Raw genomic sequence first — 25,832 nt, 5'->3', positions numbered from 1 at the left:
TAAATACCAAACATTTATTGCCAAAGGTTTAAACAGTTTCAGTACACAACCAATACTAAGCACCATTATTGTCAAAAACCTTTATTGAAACTTGCACACAAAAACAGATTGCAGAACTGAATACATTCATAGGTATTTGATATATTTAACGCTTCATACCGCATCTCACTGAGGCAGGCCTGTGTTTTTTCAATCACAATGGTAACAGGTATATAAACATCATGTTATGCAAACCCCAGTTAAGGTTCTGTATGGTGAGCTAAGCAGTGAAAGCCATTCATGCATCTCCCTCTATATATCAATACAGAAACTATGAGAAGCCAACCCATTGCATTGACTATGTGAAAAGGAAAAGCTTTGGCATTAGCACTGTCAGAGAACTTATTGCCATGAATGACTGAGAGCTGCTCTCTACCCACTTTCATACACAAACCCATATTTAGGCCACTTAGAACTTACTTCCCCTTTTTCATATCTCCTCTCAGTGACAAACTAAAAACGACACATTCTAAAAATGCTGCATCTTAGAGTTACTGGGAATTCTTGTGCATACATTTCTATCAAGAGTTCAGTCAGCATGAGGATCTGAAAGTAGAGGCTAGCCAAGGCCGATGGGTTGTTTTTGTTTTAGATGTCTTTCAGGGTTGCAGGAATTGCTTATTGTAATTTCTACATATTGATAGGGTGCAGTAGCACTGCCACAGTCTAAATCTGCACCATACAGTAATGTGGTCTACCTTTCACTACTCTGGGCTTTAACAGTAAGACATGTAGTTGTTGGGTTTTTTCGACATTTTCACATTTAAAAGAAAAAAACAAGGAACCAAATACAAAAGTACAAATATTCAACATAAGAACTAGATATAAATGGCAAAATAAAGTGGTAAAAAGTGTAAAATGTATTTGATGTTTATGGACATGATACAGTTTTGTATATATACATAATATCACATGGAATTCTGCCTACCAAGTCCAAATATAGATAGCAGTTAAGTGGCAGAGGTGCTTTGTGATATCATTGAATAACATTGATCTCAAGGCCATACACACACTCACACAGTTAATGTTTCTGTTGCTAGACGGAGACATTTTTGGTTGGACCAAGACCTCATGTCAGGATTCAAGCAATTCTTGGTTTTTCCAGAATAGCTCTGCTGTTTGCCATTTACTGAGACTCTGATGTTACCCAGTTAATTTGGAAGCAAATAATAGCTGCTGCTTCATTACTTCACCTGCTGACATTCACCCATAGTGTACCTACAATTATCTTGTACTGGCTGATTTATCAGTCAGGCACCAATGATTGTTCTGAAGCTAGTTAGCATGCTAGCACATTGGAACGTGAAGTATCCGACTTCTTTTGCTGGGTACAACCGATACAGCACACAGATGCTAGCATACTGTACTGGATTATGTGACGCTGGTACACCTGGCAACTTATGTCTGTGTTAGAAATGAAAAATGGCTTCCAAACATGTTAAAGAAGATACGGTTTCAATAAGCAAATGTGCCATGGTGGCATAAATGCAGTTTCAGAGAAACATGCCAAATCTGTCAAAGGACCACAGCTGCTTGATTTTTTTTTTCATGACAATAATCTGATTAATCTGATTTCAAGGTACTTCATGTCTCAGTAGTTCAAAGATTTGACTTTTGGCCTTGAAAATCCTGCAATGTTTTAATCACTCCATGTCTCTTCCCTTTACCCCCCCCCCACCCCCAGCAAATAGAAAAGAAAAACTGACTTTAAGAACAAGCACCACTGCAAAGCCTCTCCATTAAGTGCAACAGCAATTTCATATCAGAGAAAAAGATGAAGAGTCCACTGAAGCTGGTGGAGATCTGGAGCCAGCTGAAGAGTAGCTCAACAAATAAGCACAGCAATATGTTGGAGGAGACAGGAGGGTCTAGAAAGAATTTGACCTTACAGGTATGAATTATGTGCTGGTCCAGGCACACTCATTTACAAAAGCACTTACAAAAATAAATATTCACAAAAAAGGTGGTGGAGGGTGGAGACAAGGACATGGCCCTGGGGGTTTGTGTAAAACTTCAAACTTTTCCTGCTGTCCCGATCGGTCTTGTTTGTTCATCAAACTTCTGTGAAAAACGATTTCTTTTAAGAAAATAAGGGATTCATTGGTTTTTGAGCATGCTGCTGTTGTGCCAAGTGCAGTTGGATTGGCTTAGGTGGGAATCAGATGACTTTGTAAGTCAGGTAGTCGCGGAGCGGTGTGGGAATGGCCAGAGCCTCGACCTGCTGGGTGCTCATCACCCGGCGGAGAGCCATCCTACACATATGCTGCAGACTGGCAATGCTACGAGGACACTCCCAGAAGTGCACACTGCCATCCCGAGTCCTAAAAAATAAGAAGCACGACGAATTAGACAAGAGAAGGCAGAAAAAACAACGGCTTTTTAGCTTTTAGTCTCAGAGTTATGAATGTATACAGTGGTGTGAGCAAGCTATCATAAAACACAAACAAGAGGTTTGCTTGGCTTGCCTGTCATAGGGCAGGATGTGACTACGGTAATGTAAAGTGATCTGTGCTGAGGCGGGTGTCTCTTACAATGTGCTAGTGTCTTACCCAGCAGCAAGAACATTTCCTTCAGCAGAGAAGGCACAGCAGAGGCCATTAGAGAGAGAGGCAATTGCCTGTGGAGCCCTTTCCTCAATGCTCCAAAAACGAATCAGCCTGACAGAAAAACACATGGAAAATGAAGTCAGAATCCAAAAAGTATGCAAGACATTCCACTGCCTTGTAGTCATTATGTTAACATAGACTGAAAACCATTTAGAAAGTGTCCAGAATGCAATTAAACAACCTCATGCCAGTGCTCTCCTCTCCTCAGACTAGTCATTTCCGGCACCGCACCGAGTGGCAGTCTGTTGTAGCAGCTCTTGCTGACCTCTGAACATTTTCTTCTCTTTTTCTTTATTTAAGTTGTTCTTTTTTTAGTACTTGGTGTGTGTACTTGTGGTGGTGTTGCTATTTTAACATAATAGAGCACCATGGATACTAAATTCGCCTGCCTCGCATTGGTTATTTTACTTTTTGACTCAGTATGGGGCCCCATTGTTTACACTGCTGATCAGCTGCTGGTCCTTCATAACGTGGCGGTGCTGCTGGACGAGAACCCCACATCTCCCGGCAGCTGAGAAAGAAAAGAGGGAGGTGTCGTGCTGGGACTGAGTAGTGTGCTAGGAGTTCCAAACCCATCCTTCCCTCCATCATTATAGGAAATGTAAGATGGATGAGTCAACGGCGCTGATCCACCACCAAAGGGACTATCAGGAATGTAGCTTCATGCTGTTTGTGGACTGTACAAAAACAACTCTAAGTATAAATATGACATGGCCTGTTTAATGATTTAAAAAAATCTGTGAAATATGCCTGTAATTGTACAAGATGATCTGTTTAGTCCTCATGGTTATTCCTAGGGAGTCTGTGAAAACAATTCAAAAACACATTCTTCGATGGCTCTGAAAGCGATTGGTCAAGTGCTAGAAAGTGGTTGGAGACAACAAGTTTATGACAAAAAAAATCTGCATTCCAAACTTAAACTGTAATGTTTTAAAATATGGATATTTACCATGGGTTAAAATATTTTAAACTTGATGGAACAACTGGTTAGTCTGCCTGTTTTTACAGCCACCGTTTTGTTAATGTTCCTCAATGCCTTCCCCTCAAGATATTTTCTGCCAACAATTCAGTGCTCGGTCAGCCAGTGGTCAGAATGATTCATGGTTACCTTGTGACAGTCATGTGACCCACAAATGGCCGAGCAGACCAACACACAGGAGCTCTGTGCTCACAAGTCCCAAAACACTTATCAGTGCAAGATTTTTAAAAAATGCAGCTAAGAGTGAAACTTTTCTGCTGTGTTCTGCAGTTTACATATCAGCTCATGCGCACAAATATGAGACAAACAGCTATGCATGGGTTTGTCAGTTCTGATCACTTTGAAAAGAGAAGCGTTGGAAGGGGTGAAATTGTTTCTCTGCTGCTAAAATGTGTTCATGCCAATATATGTAACCAGGAATAGACAACAGGAGGCACAGAACAGAATCACGTTTCAACAGGTTTTTTTAGATTTCTACAATGAAGATCTGCATGTAAACTATCCTTTAAAAAAAACTTAATTTAAGAAAAGAAATGTTGTTAAACTAAAAGCAGCAAGGAACACAATAAAAACTGAGAAAGCATAAAACTAAAAGGGGCACTTGAGACAGATTTAAGTGACAAAAAAAGACTGAAGTTAAACTATTACATTACAACTAATCAAGGAACATTGCAGGAATTGATGTCACTCAGCTTCTTACCTGTCATCAGTAATGCTGGCAATGTGGCGGCCATCAGGGCAGAAGCTCACAGAGCGAACCCAGCGGTCATTTGCCCCTCCAGCAAAAATGGGGGAAGGAGGCGGGAAGAGATGGCTTGTGAAAGAAGAGAGCAAAGGTTCAGTAACAGCATCAGCAGTGGAGCCTAGTTCAATTAAAAATGAAAACTCACAGAAAAAGAAAAACAGAACATTGGGTTGACTATTTGAGGAAAATATCTAATTGTCAATTTTCAAGTACTGCAATTTAATTTAAAGCCAAGTTTCATTTCAATATTAACTGTGTAATACGTAGATTAAGAATCAAGAATCTTTGTCATTGTGTTTCCACAGAGCAAAATTAGAAGATGGCACACTATATACAAATAAAAAAAAACATTTTTAAAAAATCCTCAAAAATCTAAATATGTAAACAAAGTTAGTGCACAATTAGTGCACACAGAAAAACAGAAAACTTGATGGCGTATTATCACATGAGATACCATGAATGTGTAACCGTCACACCATGAATTTGTCAAACCACCAGTTTAAACCCTTGGTTAACCTCCATCAGCCTTATAATTTTAAAATCAACAGGTGTACAACTTCTCAAAGAAGAAAATGTATATATGTTCTTATGAAAATGAAAACAACAAACATTTGTAAGCAATTAGAGGTGCAAGGTAAAATCAACATAGCTGACTAAAATCCATGACCAGATCAGTTGCCAAAGAATGTGATTGGTGATAAGTTGTGACATCATCATGCGTGTTTTATGCCCTCACTCTAAATGCTTTGACATGAAGGCAGTAAAGTTGGTGGACTGAATAAGATTATCGAAATAGTCAAACATTTGTATCAGTATTTGAAAGATTATTCAACTGTCAAAACAGTTGTTAGTTGAAACCCCACAGCCAATAAAGGAACTTGCATTTACAGTCAGAATCAAAGCAAGCTCACTTACTGGATGTTTGTATGGCTTTCAACTATATCTGATTTTCAGCTGATAGAAAACATGGCATGGACATGACAACTAAGGACATTCCATCCATTGACGAGTGCTTTGAGATACAGGTGAAGGCTTTAGAAATGCTTGTTCGCACACCTTCAGAATATTTTTTGGCTAGCCAAATGCAGTACCTGTATTTTACTCCTTGGTAAATGGAAACAGTCACGATGCTCCAGGCTGAGTTGTTATGAATATTAATGCATTCCAGAGCAACCAAACCCTCTTCCCCTAGCCTCCATGTTGTATGTTATTTACTTACCCCAGTTCCAGCAGAACGGTGGCCTTGTGGTGGTCCCATAAGATGACCCGGGTGTCATAAGAGGCTGTGGCCAACAGTGCGCCATCTGGTGAAAACTCACAAGACACCACATCATGGTGGTGTCCCTCCAGCTTCTGGATCAAAGTATACTTATCCATGTTCCATAAGAACACCTGCAAATTGAAGAAAAGACTGTTATAGCACATGGAATGATTTGTACAGAGTACAGATGGACTATCTGACACTATTACTAGATGCACATGAAGCATTTAGACATTAAATTAATCAACAAGAATTAAAACAGAATTATACAGTTATGCTCAAGGTCACTATAATGCTGTGTAACCCTAAACCAGGCCAACCAAACAAAAGAGCAAATGCTAGATAAGTCTCAAGGCTATGTCAACAATCAACACTTGACCTACTTTCATTACAATGAAAATACTAAACATTCTATGTAGTTAAATTACCACATCGTAATTTAAATGTATACATCTTTTAATAGAACAATAAATATAATAACTACATAATTCTATCACTAGGAAAAAAATCTACACAAAAAAGAGAAAATAAAACAAGTAGTAACTTAAGGTAACATAAAGTTACTCCACTGGTTTCCCCTTTCAGAGTTTTAGTTCACTGTGTTTACAATAGGCTCGCATCTCCGGCAGAAGCCTACGAAGAGAGACAGATACTGCAAGAGAAAAGAATATTTTATGGCCAAAGGACTGATACCTCTGGCAAAGTACACAAATGCATACATACACACATACACAAACACACACAGCATACATACACACTGGTAGAAAGTAGAAACTTTTTTCTTTAAACAGTCAGGCATGACCTGAATTTTCAGGAGTCATATTGTTCCTCCAGGGCAATGTACCATCAGAGAACTATGCAATCACTAAATGTTTTCATCCTGTCACTTTTTGATTGATAGCAATGGAAAATATTAAAGTGTTGCAGAGGCTGCTTGCTAACACATGCAGTTAATAAAAATCTTATTCACATGCAGACAAATAGTTCTGCTCCTGGAAGGGCATTGACTCACTGTGTGAGCTAGTTTCCTATTTTTCTTGCTTTCCAATTTAAGGTAAAACCAACAGAATTCTTTCTGTTGAATTTCTAACGTGTTTATCATCAGAACTATGAAAAAAGAAAACACTAGACGACAAAGTATTGTGGACTGCTGTCCCTCTGGTGTTGCCAACAGCAGAAATATTCATTTGAAAAGCAGATGGAAACATTAATACATAACTAGCCAATTTGCCATCCACTTTTCTTAATACCAGGTTTGAGTTACACAGGTTTTATGGGAACTATCACATTTTATCAATTTAACTCTCATAGGATGCAAGTGCTCTGCAAAGGCACAAATCATTTGTTATAATGATGTGTAACAATAATAATCTGCAAGCTGCACAGTAATTCCATTACATTGGGGCATGGTGTAACGTCTACATAGCACTGGCAGGTACCAAAACTGAGACAAGATAGAGTGAAAGGTTGGTTGTTGGTTGGCTGTTGTTTAGCTGAGTAAAACTGTTTTGTAACATTTGCCAGTGGCAGCATTACAGTGTTACACTGTATGCGACAAGAGAAACATTTAAACTGAAAGTAACAACAATCCCAGTAACAAAAAAGAAGCTAGCATGTGCAGATGGTAGACGAAGCTATTAAAAGAGGTGTGGAGATAGGTTTGAAGGAGTGGGGGTAGGGAGTAAAGGGGGTATTTAACCACCAGTTAAATGACAGTTTTAAACTTAAATTAATTAAAAAAAATAGAGGAACTGCAACAGCAGAGGTAGACAGACACGGAGCAGCACCTACGTACAGATTGACCTTGCAGGTCAGGTGCCAGGCTGCCCCTGGCCAGGCCTTTGGGCATTGTGCACTGTGCGTCCACGGTTTACACCGGCTGCTCAAAATGTCAGCGCGGCGCTCCTTTCAAAACCAATCACACACTGAGCTCTGCCACCACCTGTGACAGGGAGAGCAAGACACACACTGTAGGGACACACAGAGCCTAAAAAAAAAAAATAATAAAAAAAAACTACGACCATGTCTACCATTACCACACATTTCAGACTAATCTGGATCTCCAGCACTATAGATAAGGTGAACTAATGGTGGCCAAACTACAGCATTTATTTCCAGAAACATGTCTGCCTTAAGGGCTGCAGAAATATGGAAAGTAAATTTAACATGTGATACAAGAAGCAATTGACCCTTCGCTAAGCCCCGCCCCCCTTGGTTACTGTTGCTACGCCTGTCAAGCTTTCCCTCCTAGCATGAAATATGGAGTTTTTAGCGGCACCGGTGAGTCATATTTCTCGGGAGATATGTGCAAATTTCTGGACATATTCTATAGCGATATCAGAGAGAAGCAGACAGAAGGGTCTCCAATATGCTTTTGAGAACTACATTCACCAAATTAAATGTTGGCAGAGTGCAAATGAAGAGGACGTTAAAATAGAGGGGAAAGCGCACAGATCTCAGTGTCAGCGCCAAACACCCCATGTATTGTCACTTCACGTCAAAAATAATCATATACAAGAACAACAATGTTGTTGTACAGCAGGGTAACCCGATATGTATTATATACATTTAAATTAATGTTATGTCAACTGTCATTATCATGTGTCTGCCCATTTCTTGCTAAGCTAAATTTGTGTTTGTTTACAGTGCGCCAGGATATTGCTCACATATAGTGGGGCTGATCTATACATTTGATCTCATTAAGGCACAGGAAAGCCCAGCAATATCTTGCACAAGTTTGCCACAACAGTGGCGCAAACCAAGGGATTACAACATTAATGCAGTACCGATCTCATCTGTTGTTGTCGCCAAAGCCAGCCGCGAGCGTAGGCGTAGACCTGTAGATTACTGCTACAAAGGAAGCAGGTAGGATCATATTTAGGAAGATGAGGTACTGTACAATGAGTTCTATGTTGCATACTTTTGCCCTTCTGCTCCACGGGAGGTTTCTGTCCTTCCATTGAGACGTCTTTCTTTGCTAATGATATCTGACCTAACACACAGAGCTACAGTTAGCTAATGTTAGCTAGCAACTTAGCTTAGAACAGACGTAGGTGTTCTTATTGATTTTGGAGGGATTCAGCTGATCATGTGGTCTCCCACACTGCTTAATCCACACGCAGCACCTTTCTTCTTGTGTCTTTGGCTTTGGGAATGCAAATAAAATCAACACCACCCTCCAAGCTTTGCGGATAACGAGTGTCAGACTTGCAAGTACTGTATGCACACTGCTTCGGCATACTGCCTTCTGCTGAAAGCTTGACAGACCTCTCGTGCCTAGTTACAGTTGCTAAGGTAGGGTTGGACAGTAGCCATTTGTGAGAGGGGCTTAGCGAAGGGTCAATTGCATTTCTTTGATGACCTTTGACAGTATGCAAGTTTTACATCAGGTCAGAACTATTTTGAAAACTGTAAAAGAGTATTATTTTGAATGTACTTGAGCTGAAAGATGTCCTTGCAATAAAAAAATGTCTTTGTTTGGTCTCCCCCCACTTCCAACATAAATGCTATAAGATGAAACATGTTTACGTTAGCTACATAGCATTAGCAAAAACAACTGTCTGCTCTGCATGCAAACTTTAGAAAACCAAACTCCTTTTATTTCCACAGCAAACAAAAGCCAAACAGAATCTAGATGCAGGTGACTGAACTCATAATGACACTGAGCACAGTTTGTTCTACGCTGGAAATGAGAGGGAAGGGCAGATGGGGAATGTTGTAATTTGAAGGTTGATTGAGCATAAGTTGTGACAAGCCACTGCACATAGATTAGCTAGCAAACTCATGAAAATAATCACAAAGGAACTTGTATACATACTGCTTTGCCTGCGCCGACTGAGCACAGGATGGAGGAGTCAGGGGAGAAGGCGCTGCAGTACACCCAGTTCTGATGCCCCCGCAAAACTTTCACCATGTTACCTGAAACGTATAAATGACATGTCCTTTGCTATCAAAGCTGTATTTCTGTCACAAGTCACACAAGTCATACTTGTTCATTTCTGGGAGGCATTTTTATTACCTTTATTTGACAGCAGACAATATCAAGACAGAAAAGATGGGGGGCATTTTCTTATTTCAAGGAGATGCTGAGATAGGACATGCAATAAAGGTCTTTAGTTCAAAACCAATGCAGTGACATCCTGGCTATACCACTGAGCTTGTAAAATGCCACCTGAGTTACGCTGATTTCAGCTAAGTACATTTGTCAAAAAATACTTTGCCTTAATACCTTTTGGTGGTCTGTAAAACAGACCAAAGTAGAAGGTTGGGCTTCTACTTTGTTTTTCTTTTGGTCAAGAATTTTCATGTAAAGACCTAGAACGAAAATATGTTTGCACGGTTTATGTTTTATACAGCTTTGTGTTAAAAACATCTGAGTTATTTCATAAACAACCGATGACTGTAACATTTTTAAAAAAGATGAAAATTGTGCATTTGCTAGGGGAGTTATTTTCAGTAGCTAATTTGCTACTACTTCTTCAGATGAACTAACTGCTGGCTTTGGTCTTTTAATAGAAACTCGTAAAAACTGAAATAGGATTTAAGCAAATATTTACTCATATGCCTGACAAGTAACTTAGTACGGTTAATCAATTATTACAGAATACAATTATTTTAACACAAGAACAATTTGAGAGATGAGTAGGTCACAGTGCAGACTCAATGCAAAGGGTACAAGGGCAGAGCTCACGTGAACCATGAAACCTTTCTGTAGTGTTTGGAGCGGCACTGAAAAGCTGTTTTTTGATGTTGTGACAATACAGTGGATCTATATCTCTTCTGACGATATGATACTCTATACTCTCTGTATAAAAGAGGAGAAAAATGCACATCACATTATACTTAACATCAATAGCCTGCCCTAGTCTGGATCTTATGTCTACTTTTCTGGTCTTAACAGATGGCTAGTATTTCAACCATCAACATCATGCTCTCAGTTGAAGGAAAAAAAGGTCACAGGCTTGGACAAAGAAAAGAAATGAAACCTGGGTTAAGATGACAGTTCTTTTTTAAAGTCAAAGATGGCTACTTACCATCATCTTTAAGGTCCCACACACGAAGTGTTTTATCTCTTGATGCAGACACCAGCATGAGGCTGCCATCAGGAGCAAAAGTCAAGTCACGCACTACATCAGTGTGGTCCATCAGATTCAGCAACAGCTTTCCTGCAACAAGCAATCAAACCAAAATTAGGATTAATGTGCAACGCAACAAGGTTTTAACAATGCAACTTCAATGTTCAGAGCCCAATACACAATCGGTGTGGTAATGAACATAAAACACACTTCAAGTGCAAAAACACTCACTGGACCACCTTTAGGTACGTATGACAATTGTACAACACAAGTCAATACTTGCCCCATGCAGACCGCTAGAATGTTGAAAAAGGAGTCTGTTCCACTAGAAGAATAACATATGTTGCAGAATCCGGCTACCGTTTGACACAAAAATTGGACAAACTGACTTATCTTTAGGGAAATTTAGCCATCTACAGGGCAGAACTCAAAATACTCCCTGCTGGAGTCCTGGTTATCCAAATACACACGTGGACAAAATTGTTGGTACCCCTCAGTTAAAGAAGGAAAAACCCACAATTCTCACTGAAATCACTTGAAACTCACAAAAGTAACAATAAATAAAAATTTATTGAAAATTAAATAATCAAAATCAGCCATCACTTTTGAATTGTTGATTAACATAATTATTTAAAAAAACAAACTAATGAAATAGGGCTGGACAAAAATGATGGTACCCATAACTTAATATTTTGTTGCACAACCTTTTGAGGCAATCACTGCAATTAAACGATTTCTGTATTTGTCAATGAGCGTTCTGCAGCTGTCAACAGGTATTTTGGCCCACTCCTCATGAGCAAACAGCTCCAGTTGTCTCAGGTTTGATGGGTGTCTTCTCCAAATGGCATGTTTCAGCTCCTTCCACATATGTTCAATGGGATTCAGATCTGGGCTCATAGAAGGCCACTTTAGAATAGTCCAATGCTTTTCTCTCAGCCATTCTTGGGTGTTTTTGGCTGTGTGTTTTGGATCGTTGTCCTGTTGGAAGACCCATGACCTGCGACTGAGACCAAGCTTTCTGACACTAGGCAGCGCATTTCTCTCCAGAATGCCTTGATAGTCTTCAGATTTCATCGTGCCTTGCACACTTTCAAGACACCCTGTGCCAGATGCAGCAAAGCAGCCCCAAAACATTACTGAGCCTCCTCCATGTTTCACCGTAGGAACAGTGTTCTTTTCGTCGTATGCTTGGTTTTTGAGTCTATGAACATAGAGTTGATGTGCCTTACCAAAAAGCTCCAGTTTGGTCTCATCTGTCCAAAGGACATTCTCCCAGAAGCTTTGTGGCTTGTCAACATGCATTTTTGCAAATTCCAGTCTGGCTTTTTTATGAGTTTTTTTCAGCAGTGGTGTCCTCCTTGGTCGTCTCCCATGAAGTCCACTTTGGCTCAAACAACGACGAATGGTGCGATCTGACACTGATGTACCTTGGCCTTGGAGTTCACCTTTAATTTCTTTGGAGGTTGCTCTGGGCTCTTTGGATACAATTCGAACGATCCGTCTCTTCAATTTGTCATCAATTTTCCTCTTGCGGCCACGTCCAGGGAGGTTGGCTACTGTCCCGTGGGTCTTGAACTTCTGAATAATATGAGCCACTGTTGTCACAGGAACTTCAAGCTGTTTAGAGATGGTCTTATAGCCTTTACCTTTAAGATGTTTGTCTATAATTTTTTTTCGGATGTCCTGGGACAATTCTCTCCTTCGCTTTCTGTTGTCCATGTTCAGTGTGGTACACACCTTTTCACCAAACAGCAGGGTGACTACTTGTCTCCCTTTAAATAGGCAGACTGACTGATTATGAGTTTGGAAACACCTGTGATGTCAATTAAATGACACACCTGAGTTAATCATGTCACTCTGGTCAAATAGTTTTCAATCTTTTATAGAGGTACCATCATTTTTGTCCAGGCCTGTTTCATTAGTTTGTTTTTTTAAATAATTATGTTAATCAACAATTCAAAAGTAATGGCTGTTTTTGATTATTTAATTTTCAATAAATTTTTATTTATTGTTACTTTTGTGAGTTTCAAGTGATTTCAGTGAGAATTGTGGGTTTTTCCTTCTTTAACTGAGGGATACCAACAATTTTGTCCACGTGTGTAGCACCGTTTTGCTCACTTACTTTGTTTGCTGACAGGTCAATATGGAATGCAATTTGTCAAGCAGATTGTGAATTTTAAGAATGTCTCGACTAACCACAATTTAAATTGTGTGTTCAGCATAAACACTTGCAAGATTAGGTTTACTAAGAAAATCTTTCTAGCAGATCTTTAAATGATGAAACCGTGCCTCAAGTGGTGACGTATAACCTTCAATTGGTTCTGTAAGGCGCACTTTTCTTTTTGTGTTTTAAAGCACTTCTTCTCCCAAGCTAATATGGTGTTAATCTATTACTAGTTTCTGACTGTCCTTTGGAGCTTAATTTTTTCACCAAACATATATCAAAAGTGGTAAAGAAATGGATAAATCACTCTAGAATTAAGGTTTCAGACTGATCTCACTAAAGTCCTGGTTTAAATCCTATCAAGAACCTCAAAAGGTCAACAACCACCGGGGGCTCAACAGGTTGAGTAGGTGACCCATAAACAGTGGCTGTAGTCCCTGAGGCAGCGGCCATGGGTACCAATCCAACCCATGGCCATTTGCTGCAGGGCCTTCCCCACACTTATCCCCATCTTCCTGTCTTCCTCTGTACTATCCTGTTCAATAAAGAGCCGAAAGTCAAAAAAAGAAGACAGTTAGTTTTGGCTTATTTATAGTGAACTGCTACCAAAAGTACATAGTTGAGCTGAAAATGGCCAAGGGATGTTTAACCAAATTCTAGATGTGCATGTATTTTTGACTCAACAGGTTCTGTCATATTTCCAGAAGAGCTACAATAAATCTATTAAGAGCCGGGTGCTGCTCAAGGTTTCTTCTCTGTTAAAAGGGACTTTTTCTTTCCACTGTCACCTTAGGGCTTGTTCTGGGGGTTCGGGCATATATGTCTTGAGACAATTTAATCTGTAATTGGCGTCACATAAATGAAATTGAATTGAAAAATGGAATTAAAAGAAAACAAAATGCATTAATGTTTTCTGTGACCAAGATGCCTGTGTTCTATCACAGAAAATTCAGTCACTGAAGTCACTGGAAACCGCCATGATATGCAAGGTCTTTACAAGTGTAAGTAAGCTTGTGTTTAGAACTGTATACGCAAATTCATTCTTTTCATTATCTAATTTACTCACTTAATACCTCACCTAATAATCTATGGATGAACTTGAAAAGGGAAACCACTTTTAATCAACGGTAATGTGTCCTCACCAGTGTAAACATCCCAGATCTTGATGCGACCATTGTTGAGGCCTGTTGCCAGTAGCAGCTGGTCCTGGCCAAACCTGAAGCGGTGCCACTCGATATTAACACAGCGGCTCTGCTTTTCTGGCACTGAGGACCCGAAAGCCAAGCCCCAGACAATGTCACCACAGTCTATGGTGTGTTCACGAGGCTCGCCAGCCACGGGGATTATGTGGTTCCCATCGGTGTTCTGACAGGACAAGCGCCGGGGGCTTGAGGCATTGGTGCCCTCTCCACCATGGCCCGTTGAACTACAGCAACACAGGAGGGAAAATGACACAGGGAAATAAACAACAGTGGTTAAAGAAAGTACAAGCAAACAAAATCAAATAATCAAAACTATAAAGTGTACTTAACAGAAACACAAATGCAGCATGTAATACTTTATCAAACTCTATCATTATTTTAACATCGACAAATATGCATTTGTTGTTCCAACACACAGCATTTCTACAACAGAAAGCACATCACAAAATAACCATGTCCAAAAATATACAGAAAAGACGCAGATGGAAAGTGGCGTCATAGACCAGAAACCACAAGTCAGTAGCCATTGTGTAACGTAGTCCAACACCTCAGCAAAACATAAATGTAATGAGGCTGTCGTGAACAATTTTTTTTGATGATGGAATCGTTGAGCCTTGTGTATCTTTGTCACAAAAAAAACAAGTCAAAAAAACAGTCATGCATTTTGGCCCTTTCATTAATTTATTACATTTCTTCTGCAAATATGACAAAATCTACTGGGTCAAAAATACACATACGACCAATTCCGTCTGAATTCACAGATGGCGGTTGTAGCACCATTTTCAATTTGGCTTTGGAAGACAGTAGTGGGAGATCATGATAAAAAAAAAACCTTTATGTACAAAATTACAGGCATCTACTCCCAGTAGTTTTTGAGTTATGGCATTTTCAAATTTTAATCATTCAGGCCAAAATGCCCTCCCCCCAATCTTCGCCTGGAATTTTTAGGTTTTAAAATGCTTATGTCTCTGCTTCTGGGTATCACAGAGACTTAATTTTTTTTCTCCAAGCTCTCTACATGTTGGTGATGTCCTAGAAACAACACACACTCAGGAGAAGTCACTACAGAGCAGGGGGGCTTGCCCAAAATGTATAAATTATTTGTAAAAACCACTCGCAAGTAGGGTTAAGGGTGTTAAAAATACTAGAAATCTTACAGTCTTAGCACCATTTAGTATTGCTCTAGACCAGACTGTTCTTAGATGATGGTGCAGCTCATCCAAGTATTGTTGTGTTGTGTAGGCCGTGATTAGATTAGCATCTCCTGGCTGGTAGAGCAAATGAAGGGGCAGAGTCATCTGTCGTCCCGTCATCAGTTCAAAAGGAGATATTCCGGTGGATTTGTGAGGAGTAGCGCTGATGGCCATGAGTACTAGGGGCAGTTTGACGTCCCAATCCTTCTGATTGGAAGCCACGTATTTCTTTAGCATACTTACCACAGTCCGGTTGGTCCGCTCCACTTGGCCAGATGCGATTGGGTGGTGGCTAATGTGGAACTGTGATTTGATGCCAAGAAGCTTCCAGATTTCCTTCATGACTTCAGCGGTGAAGTGAGTGCCCCGATCTGAGTCGACTCTCATTGGGAGGCCAAATCTGGAGAAGATGTGGTTCATGAGTAGATATGCCATGGTTTGAGCTGTGTCGTTTGGAGCTGGTAGGCATTCTACCCATTTAGTGAATTGGCAGACAATGGTAAGGAAGTATTTGTTTCCTTGTGTTGATCTGGTCAGGGGACCCACCCAGTCAATCTGTAGGTCTGTCCACGGGAACGTGGTGGTTCTTCGTTGCAGAGGGGCTTTGTGGTTTGGATTTGCTGGTTGAAACTGACAGCAGACTAGACATTTGACGTATTCTGATACATCTTGCCGCATGTTGGGCCAGTGTGCCACTTCACTGAGGGCTTCATGGGTTGCTTTGGCGCTGCGGTGTCCAGCACATGGTGCATCATGGGCGTACAGTAGCATCACCCCCTTTGGGCCTGAGGGACCACGAGTTTTGGGGAAGTGTGGCCATCAGGGACATAGAGAAGGACACCGTCTGTAATTTGTAGTGTAGACTTGACCCGGAGGAGGTCACGGAGGTCTGGCAGGTCTAGCAGGTCAGATTCTGAGATTGTGTTGGATACAGGATCGGCGAGATGGTCGACAAGTTTGTGTATCGCAGCATCTGTTGTCTGGAGTGATGCAATGTCAGGTGAGGACATTTGGGGGGCCAGATTAAGTAGCGTTGAAGCTTTGAGCAGCAGGTGTTTGGGTTCTTTGACGTGTGACCACATGAAGCGTATGGGTGGGCGGGTGGGATTGGAATGTCCACAGGTCTCCCTGCAGGGCACCTGCTTTGGCCAATGCATCAGTTTGATCATTGAAAGTTTTGTCAGGTCCTGGAAGATGTGAGTGGCCTCTAACTTTCTTCCAGTAAATGTGCATGTTACATGTGGTGACGAGGCCATCACATGCCTGTATGAGGTCCTGGTGCTTTACTGGCTTGTTGCTGGATGTCTTGAACCCATTATGTTTCCAGTGTGGGAGGTGACAGGTGAAGCTGAGTTGTGCATAGTTCGAGTCCGTGCAGATCAGTAGTTCCTTGATCCCATACTTGGCTTGCCTGGGGACCAGACAGCCTTTATATTGTGTATTACAAATACACATAAAGTCAGTCTGGAACTGCTCCACTGAACCAAATCTAGCCCAGAGGCGGGACTACCAATCACAGCTTGAATTGGAGAGAGCCAATCAGCGTAACACATGTGTGACGCAATCACTAAGCGACCTAACAATTGCCTTTCCGCCATGATGTTTTGTAGTTTTAACAGCTTCCTTCGCCGTACAGGGGTCCTGAGGAAAATCTAAGCTCTCCCTTTCAACCTTGGAGGGCAGCATTACGCATTCTATCGTACAGCCTGCCGGAATTAAAAATACATCCTTTTTAAAAAGAAAAGCTTTCAGAGCTGCTTCTTGTTGAGGTTTTAAGGACAAATTCAGCCCGTGCAAAACAGAGGAAAGCGCACGAGAGAAACCTCGCTCTGTTGCGGTCGCCAACTCGGCCCTGAAGATGACGCATCGTTAACTCCTGCCTCTGGTGCTCTGATTGGTTCGGTCTGATCTGCTCGGAGCTTGAAAACCTGTCAAAATGTGTCAGTGGAGGAGGGCTAGACCGTATTCCCGTATATCCCTTATAACGAGAATACAGTCTAGCTAAGCTAGGCTAATACTTGGCTGCAGTTTGGAGGGTAATCAAGATTGCAGCAACTTCTGCGTATTGGGACGTGTGGGATCCCAAATTGTATTGCTGGGGTGCACACGGATTGTCATTGAGCCACACGATGCCTACACCAGCCTTGAGGACTCCTTGGTGGTTGTATGAGCATCCATCTACATAGGCTGTGATCATGGTTTGACAGATGTTGTCATCAAAATAATGGTGGTTGGAGGGCTCTGTCGGGACTGGCATGTCAGGTAAGTCAGGGGTGTTTGGTGTGACCTGCTTAACCTGAGAGCAGTTTTGACAGTTGGCCAGGCCATCACCCAGCGGCAGTTTGTTGTTCTGAGCATACCGTATTTCAATGTCGCGACCCTGAAGAGCCATTAGCGAGGTGGCTATGTGGAAGTTGGTGACTACTCCATGCGTTGGCTGTTGAGGAATGTGACTGGTTGGTGGCATGTTTCAATGATGGTCTTCTGTCCTCCAATGTAGTTGGAGAAATGTTTTATGGCCCACATTGTGCACAATAGTGCCTTTTCACAGTCTTTCACAGTGTTTTCGTTCTGGTGCCAAAAGGGTTTTGCTGGCATAGGTAACCACGCGCTTGTCTTGGTCGTATATCTGGTAGAGTCCTGCACTGAGACAATGTTCTGAGAAACCAGCTTCCAAATGGAATTCTTTGTTTGGATTTGGGTAGGCCAGGCATGGTGCTGTGCACAGAAGCCGTTTTAATTCAGTCATGGCATTTTGTTGGTCATGTGACCAGTGAAAAGGAACATCCTTTTTGAGAAGTGTGGTTAGTGGTCTGGCAACGTCAGAGTAGTTTTCAATGAATTGGCGTGAGTAGTTGCACACGCCAAGGAAGCTTCGAAGTTCTGAAATGTTTGTGGGGACTTTGATGTTTTGTATGGCTTGAATGCTGCTGGACTGAGGTTCTATGCCATTTGGACTGACCAGGAGGCCAACATAGTTGACCTTGGTTCTGCACCATTGACCTTTGTGGAGGGCGATCTTGGCACCGGCTTTTGACAGTTGGCCTAGGACGTGGTCAATTTCTGTCAGGTGAGCCTCGGGTGTGGTGCTCCTAATTAAGATGTCATCAACATAGATGAGATTTCCCCGGGCCCTGGCATCGGGACATGCTTTGTTCAGAAAGATGTTGAACTCTGCTGGTGAATTGGCATATCCAAAGGGGCACCGAGTGAAAGCGTATTGTTTGCTTGCGAAGTTGAAGGCAAGTTTGTGCTGGTCATCGGGGTGTACTGGAATTGTCCAGAACCCTGAGGCCACGTCAAGGGTTGAGAAGATCTTTGCCCCTCTGACTTTTAGTAGTTCCTGGTCCAACTGTGTCACTGGCCACCGAGACAGGGGAACCTGTTGGTTTAGTTTCCTATAGTCTACGGTGGGGTGCCATTTCCCAGTGGGCTTGAGGACTGGCAATATGGGTGCTGAATAGGTGCTATTGCATGGGTGAATAATTCCCTTTTCTAACATGGAGTCCACAATCTCTTGGACAGGTTCGTAGGAGGCAATTGGAATTTTATATTGCTGTACGTAGGTGGGAGAAGCTCCTGGTCTCGTAGGGATGCGTACCATCTGAATGTGAGTCCACAGTCAAGGAAATCGTTGGCAAAGAAGTCCTTGTATTTGTATATGACCTGTCTCAGTTGCTGGCGATCTGCATCGTTGTCTAGGGCGTCAGCTTCTTTTAGAATTTGCTGCACTTGTGCTTCAAATCCATGGTAGGGTTCTTTGGGTAGTCCTACACCAGTTGGCTCTGCCACGGCAACATGGTTTTGGGTTTCAGGATTTCCTTGTGTCGTTATGGCATGTATTACTATGTGCTGGTCTTCAGTGAGTTCAACTCTGCATACAGAATCATGGATCACTGGAACTGTTGAGACAATGGCAATAGCACGACTTTGAGTGGTAAAGAGTGTTTCTCTGTCTTCTTGAGCTGGCAGCAGGTCAGGAGGAATTTCAACTATCACTGGCAGTGTCAGGTCAAAATCATGGAATTCGTGGCTGATCAGCCATCCCAACAGGGTCGAATTTGGAATGGTGATGTCAGCAGCCGTGCAGTTGTTGAAGAGGATGTTTACCGCTCGGGAGGTGACCTCCAACAGTGGTGTGGCTTCCAGTGTCAGGCCAAGTTCTGTAGCTTCTACGGATGGTTGGAAGAATGCCAGTGAGTAGTTCAATGTCTGGTCCTGTTTCAGGTTTAGTCGGACTGAGACACTTTTGGTGTAGGCTGGGAGCATGACTTCTTTTTCACTGACCACAGTGCAAGCTTCTGGGATGGTTTGTCCAGATCTCAGGTTGTCATGGTTCACTTCTGCTGGGTTCGCTTGTTCACGGGAGGCCGTCCAGAGAATGTTGTTGATCGTGTCCACTTGAAGAGTGGAGCCTCAGAGTGATGGATAGCAAGTCGACCTCAAATTTCAGGAGAACTCAAAATGGTGGTTTCAGATGTGGTCTTTTAAAAGGGTGTCTTTGCATACCAGCAGGGGTCTGGTACATCCTCCGGAGGTCCCCCACAGAGTTACATTTTCAGGAGATTTCTGTAACTTTCCAAAATACTGAAATTTGGTGAACATGCTTTGTCTAGGAGCATAACGGATAGATTGCTGATTAAAATGATACCAAACATGCTCGTATGTGATCGGCAGACATATTAAAATTATGACATTGGTACTAATCAGGAGGAATAAAGTATTAAAAGTAAGGCAAGAGGCAGATTAATTATGAAGTCATTGGAAAGTTCACTTGTTTGGTGAAATGGATGTACATAAAGGAGTTTTGTCCAGAATTGTGGGATGATTCTCTTTGTTAGTTTTGGTGTGAGTTCAGAGTTCCTTTGTCTGTGAATGGAATGTCTTTGAATGTCTCTGTAGCTAATTGGAAACAACTTCACTGAGGGATGAGACTGAGTAATGACTTTGAATTAAGCTGGTGGCATGTGGTCAGGCAGCACACTGTTGATATCTGAAAAAAACAAAGGGTAGATTCATGGACATTCAAATGTTTGGCTACAGCTTTACCTACCATGCCACCATCCACAAGGCTAACGGCCTGTTCTTATCTTCCACTTGTCATCTGTGGCACTGTGGAATTTGAATGATCACTTGCATGCTGCATTTATATAGTGTTCAGTTTTGTTCTTCAACGTAGCTGAAGGTGGGAGGGTTGCAGCTAAACAGCCACAGCCTGCTGTTCTGGAACAACAAGCACAACCTCTACTGACAACTTCACTGTGGCTCAGAGTCACAAGGTCCTATTAAGTAGTAAAAGAGCCTGTTAGGCAGAAAGCAAGCTGATAAAGTCACATGTCCTTGGCATTGAGGAGCACCTCTGTCATCATGAAGCTTGACTTTGGCAGAGAACGATTTTAAGGAGAATTAAACTGCTGAGAAGTTCTAAAAGTACGCATATTTGCAAAACATGTGCAGAATACAGTATATGTAGATCCATGATATATTGGCATGGCGAGCACATTATATCATAACTAGATTTCAGGCAGGGTAAATGTAGAACTGAACCTCATCTGCTTTCAGTAGGTTTACAATTACTTTTTTGAAAGCTAAAACTGCACAACTAGCATTTTAGAACAATTCCGTTTGAAGGCAAAACATACAGTAGTAACATTTTCCAAACTCAATCTTTCTTCTGCCTCTCCCCAACTTTTTAACACTTGTCCTTTCTGGTAAAATATACATAGATGAAAGGTGTTAACTGTCCACAACCACGCATGAAAATAAATCCAACCAACCAGTATGTGCATGCCCATTGTACTGAGTAAATGAAGGCATTTCAGACTCAAATCATACTTACAAGTTCTTCAGGCATTTTGTCCATGGAATAAGCCTGACAATTCGATGCCCCTGAGACCAGGCGAAGTAGGAACCATTGGGTGCAAAGGCAACTGTCCAAGCCTCACGCCCAGACTTCTGGTCGAAGGGAGCAACAGGCACCAGGAGTTCACCAATGCACTTAGCCTTACCTGGAAAAACCACAACATCGTTACTTTTGCTATAATGAGTAACACATTACAGCCTCTCCTTAGTCAGGCCAACCCACAGGAACTCTGATCCTCCCAAAGTAACCAAACACATGAGAGGGCTTGTCACTGATGCACACATCTGATTGGTTTGTTGTGCAAACTGCTTGAACAAAAACAGTGGGCGGAGAAATAGATTAAATGCTATGGAAATTTACAAATCAAAATAAGTCCTAAAACAAAGGTAACTTAAATAAAGAAAATGTCGGCATAAAAACCAAGGAAAAGGAAAGAAACCACATGTTTGTTATCCACACTTGACCTCTTTCTGTCCTCAACAATACTTTTTGTTAGGCCATTTGGACAGTAAAAGCAAATCTGCATTGTAAGATAACCTTTGGCAGACATTTCTCTGTAAATCCTCACACAATCAACAGATTTTAGGGGAGGCAGATATGAAGGGAAGTTATCTTTTTAAGTGCACAAGTGTAATAAAGCTAGATAAATCCTAAAGTTAAGCATTAGCAGTTAAACAACGGTTGACTTTTAGCGTCAGATAAGACAAATATTTGGATTCTGCAATTTAGCAAAGTTAAAGATTACTATAGATACACCATAAACAGTATGGAAAATTGATTTGCTGAAACGCTGAGCTAAAGAGCTATGTTAACATTTAGAGCTGTGCAGCTGTGGTTATTAAAAAATCTTATTTAAAAGCAATGAACAGTTTATGAAAATGGTAGTACCCAACTAACATTTCAGCTACCCAATTAGCTGAGTAATATGATTGGTTTACTACAAATAAAAGCTCGCTACAGTATAGAGCCATTTGGAGTTCAGGTCCGCACGTACGTCAGGACGGAACTATGAATCATCCAGTGATGGTCTGTGGGGGAGGGAAGGCCTGAAAACCAGCTCTGTATCAGCAAGCAACAAGGAAATATCTTCTCAATCATTAACGACATGAAACATGATTTGGAGTACTATGAAAACAAACTGACTAACCACAACAGACAATATTTTTGACATTGCTGGCTTTGGTCCACGACTATATAACCAAGAACTTTGAAACATGAAGTGAAACTCCGATGCTTCATGTATAAAGCGCAGTGTCAACAACATTCAGGGATCTATGTCTATTAGCATACGCTTATTTAGCAGCTTCGCTCAGGAACTGGCTCAGACCCCTTAAAGCTAGAGGTTGTTACATAACCAATATTAAGTTTCTGTGAACTTACAGGTTATTACAGTGGCTATTTCAGAGGCTTACACCGAACCAACTAAACACATTCAACGTTCTCATACCATGCTGGTCCCACGATTAACTACTTACCTATATCATTTTCGTTTACAGAATCTGGGAAGCTTGCCATCTAAATAAGGGCACAGACCTGAGAGAAAAGCCGGGCACAGACTGTAAAAAGAAGATATCTAAAGGAAATTAGCAGTTGGTGCGGAATTAGACGGCGCCTCTGCCTTTTTCGATGTCCGTTTGAATCCCTCCACCAAGCTGAATGTCTCGGGCGGATAATACAGTCCTCGGTATGTCGTTTTCCTTTAATTTCTTGACGACAGACTTTATTTACAAATATAGTACTCAGATGTTACCACGTTCGGTGATTCAAATCTGCCTAAGACTATAGTCTTGTCTTTGGTTCTGTAGACCTCAGTACGATCCTCCACAATGGCTGCTGTGTGTCTGCTATCGAGCTATTTTCACCCAGAGAAGGGCGGGGCATAAAACGGAGGGAGGGTTTCACTTACGTCAGCATGGTATGCATGGTAACCATAGTACCCCTCCCCCACACCCTTCATTCCTTTAGCAACAACCAAAGAAATAGTGCGTTGCTGCCTCCAGCTGGTGTACAGTGTGGACTTCTCTCCTGCAAGGTTTTAATTTATGGAAGCTAGTGCTGGATATTCCTCACGCTGGGGAACAGTAGAAATGCTGAGGGCTTCAGCAGAGGACGACTGGACTTCTATCTCTGTTTTTTGTCTGAAGTCTGAAGACTTGGTGTATTTAACCCGATTTTAGTAGTGTCAGACATCTCCTTAGTTGTTTTCTTTGCTTGATGCAGGCCAATAATTTGACCCTTCTGAAACAGATTAACATCCTTTCCATGAGCACAGGAAATGTGTTCCCACATGGTTGTTTAAGCAATGAGAAGCTAATGCCAGGAAAACAGCTGAGAGCATAAATGATCTGTGTGTGCACAGTAGCATGCTCTTCATGGCTGCATTCTGCTACTATTGAAAATAGTTGTGTGTAGTTAGAATTATTCAGTTATTTCCAAGCTTACCTTAAAATTTCTTAACAATCAGACTGTGTTACCTCTTTTATTCTCCATCATGTTTATGCCTTTCTGTGTGTATGCTTTTATCCAAAGCAACATACATCTGAGAGTAGGTACAACACAACAAGGATCGAGTCAGGAGAAAACAACCTGGATAAGAGTCATAAAATAAGTTTCAGTATGATGGGACCTTGGTGTTACTGTTTTGTTGTTCACAATTTGGTCCCTGACTTCTATAGATTCCAGCTACCTTGCGGTTAAAAATAACTTTGAACTGAAATATTTTCTATTTTCTAAGGCTTTTCTTGACTGTCCAACAAGAGGATCTTCATATGCTGCATCATTACAGTTATCTGATCTAACTACTTTGCTGGTCAAGTATCAGTTAGATTGCATAATAATTGTGAATAGGCATTCGAAACTCATTTGAGCAAACATTTTTCCAACAACATGACGCGAAAATGTCATTTGTTGAAAACTGATTGTAGATTGTCATGAGAGACATCGTATGCATAGTGCTTGAACATGAAATTAAATGACAATTATTAGTAGAATAATTTATGCTGTAATTAAAAATAATAAGTGTGGATGTAAATTTGAAGTTATTTTAATGAAGTAATTAATATTTGTGTAAAAAAAATCAACAAATAATTTTTTTATCAGAGCTACCAATGTGAAGATGCTTTTTTCATTTAGTTTTTTGAAATTATTTTATCATTTAACAGTTTTTGTGTTTGTTTTTTTGGTGTCTGTTTTAGTTGGATTTATTTTCAAGGCAATCACCATTGATAGTTTGTAAAGTTGATGAAGAATTTCCCCCAAAGTGTCTATTGTATTTCATGATGCTAAATTTCACATAGAATCATTTTCTGTTAGTCAAAATAAGCACAGTAGTGTTGTTATGTGATTGCTTGCTGTGTTTGTGTGAAGTTGTATGAAGTTACATGCATTTGTGTTCATTGTTGAGTTTTTAAACTTGAGGTTAGATTCAGGATTTGGATTTGAAGTTACTGAGGGTGGCCTGGAGTCACTTGTTTCAAACAACATCTGATAAGTGGAACTATGTTTTAAAGACAAAAACTTAAGAGTTCAGTTGTTAGTCATTCTATGAAAGTTTACCAAGATTAATATACACTGCTCAAAAAAATTAAAGGAACACTTTTTAATCTAAGTATTGCATCAAGTCAGTCAAACATGTGGGATACTGATCTGGTCAAGTAAGTAACAGAGGTGGTTTTTAGTCAGTTTCAGCTGCTTTGGTGTTCATGAAATTAACAACAGGTGCACTAGAGGGGTAACAATGAGACAACCCCTAAAACAGGAATGAGTTTACAGGTGAAGGCCACTGACATTTTTTTCCTTCCTAATGTTTTCAGACTGTTTTTCACTAGTTTTGCATTTGGCAAGGGTCAGTGTCACTTCTGGTAGCATGAGGCGATACCTGGACCCTACAGAGGTTGTACAGGCAATCCAACTCCTTCCAGGATGAAACATCAATGCGTGCCATTGCCAGAAGGTTTTCTGTGTCTCCCAGCACAGTCTCAAGAGCATTGAGGAGATTCCAGGAGACAGGCAGTTTGTCTAGGAGAGCTGGACAGGACTAGAAGGTCCTTAACCCATCAGCAGGACAGATATCTGCTCCTCTGTGCAATGAGGAACAGGATGAACACTGCAATAGCCCTACAAAATGACCTCCAGCAGACCACTGGTGTGAATGTCTCTGACCAAACAATCAGAAAGAGATTTAATGAGGGTAGTCTGAGGGCCCAACATCCTATAGTGGGCCCTGTGCTCGCTGACTGGCACTGTGGAGCTCGGTTGGCATTTGCCATAAAACACAGGAACTGGTAGGTCCACCACTCGCGTCCTGTGCTTTTCACAGATGAGAGCAAGTTCACCCTGAGCACACGTGACAGACATGAAAAGGTCTGGAGAAGCTGTGGAGAATGTTATGCTGCCTGTAACATTGTTCAGTGTGACCGGTTTGGTGGTGAGTCAGTGATGGTCTGGGGAGGCATATCCATGGAGGGACGCACAGACCTCTACAGGCTGGACAATGGCACTCTGACTGTCATTAGGCATCAGGATGAAATCCTTGGACCCATTGTCAGACCCTACATTGGTGCAGTGGTCCTGGATTCCTTCTGGTGCACGACAATGCCCAGCCTTATGTGCTAGGAGAACTCATGCAGTTCCTGGAGGATGAAGGATCCGATACCATTAGCTGGCCCCCATGCTCACCTGGCCTGAATCCAATAGAGCACCTTTG

General features: G+C 41.3%; 1 protein-coding gene across 1 annotated transcript; it reads right to left on the bottom strand.

The window, feature by feature from the left end:
* Positions 1-65: 65 nt before the first annotated feature.
* On the bottom strand, positions 66-23,002 carry wsb1 (WD repeat and SOCS box containing 1). Its single transcript, XM_022210579.2, has 9 exons — positions 22,603-23,002; positions 21,104-21,272; positions 14,012-14,295; positions 10,664-10,795; positions 9,448-9,548; positions 5,589-5,761; positions 4,325-4,438; positions 2,589-2,696; positions 66-2,360 (listed from the first exon to the last, which is right to left on the bottom strand). The coding sequence occupies exons 1-9, from the start codon at positions 22,640-22,642 to the stop codon at positions 2,198-2,200; spliced, it is 1,284 nt and encodes a 427-aa protein (XP_022066271.1). The 5' UTR covers positions 22,643-23,002; the 3' UTR covers positions 66-2,197.
* Positions 23,003-25,832: the final 2,830 nt, after the last annotated feature.

This window comes from Acanthochromis polyacanthus, chromosome 13, assembly GCF_021347895.1.
Source record: "Acanthochromis polyacanthus isolate Apoly-LR-REF ecotype Palm Island chromosome 13, KAUST_Apoly_ChrSc, whole genome shotgun sequence".
Lineage (NCBI taxonomy): Eukaryota > Metazoa > Chordata > Actinopteri > Pomacentridae > Acanthochromis > Acanthochromis polyacanthus.
Note: the sequence above shows the minus strand (reverse complement) of the source record. Positions and strands in the feature narration are given on the sequence as shown.

Bases quoted from the DNA above. Each gene is read 5' to 3' on its own strand.
- wsb1 (XM_022210579.2), bottom strand. From the start codon at position 22,642: ATGGCAAGCTTCCCAGATTCTGTAAACGAAAATGATATAG. The intron at 14,296-21,103 runs GTAAGTATGATT...GTGTTGCTGTAG, and splicing joins ACAAAATGCCTGAAGAACTT to TTCAACGGGCCATGGTGGAG. The intron at 2,697-4,324 runs GTAAGAAGCTGA...TTTTTCTGTCAG, and splicing joins GCCAGCATTACTGATGACAG to GCTGATTCGTTTTTGGAGCA.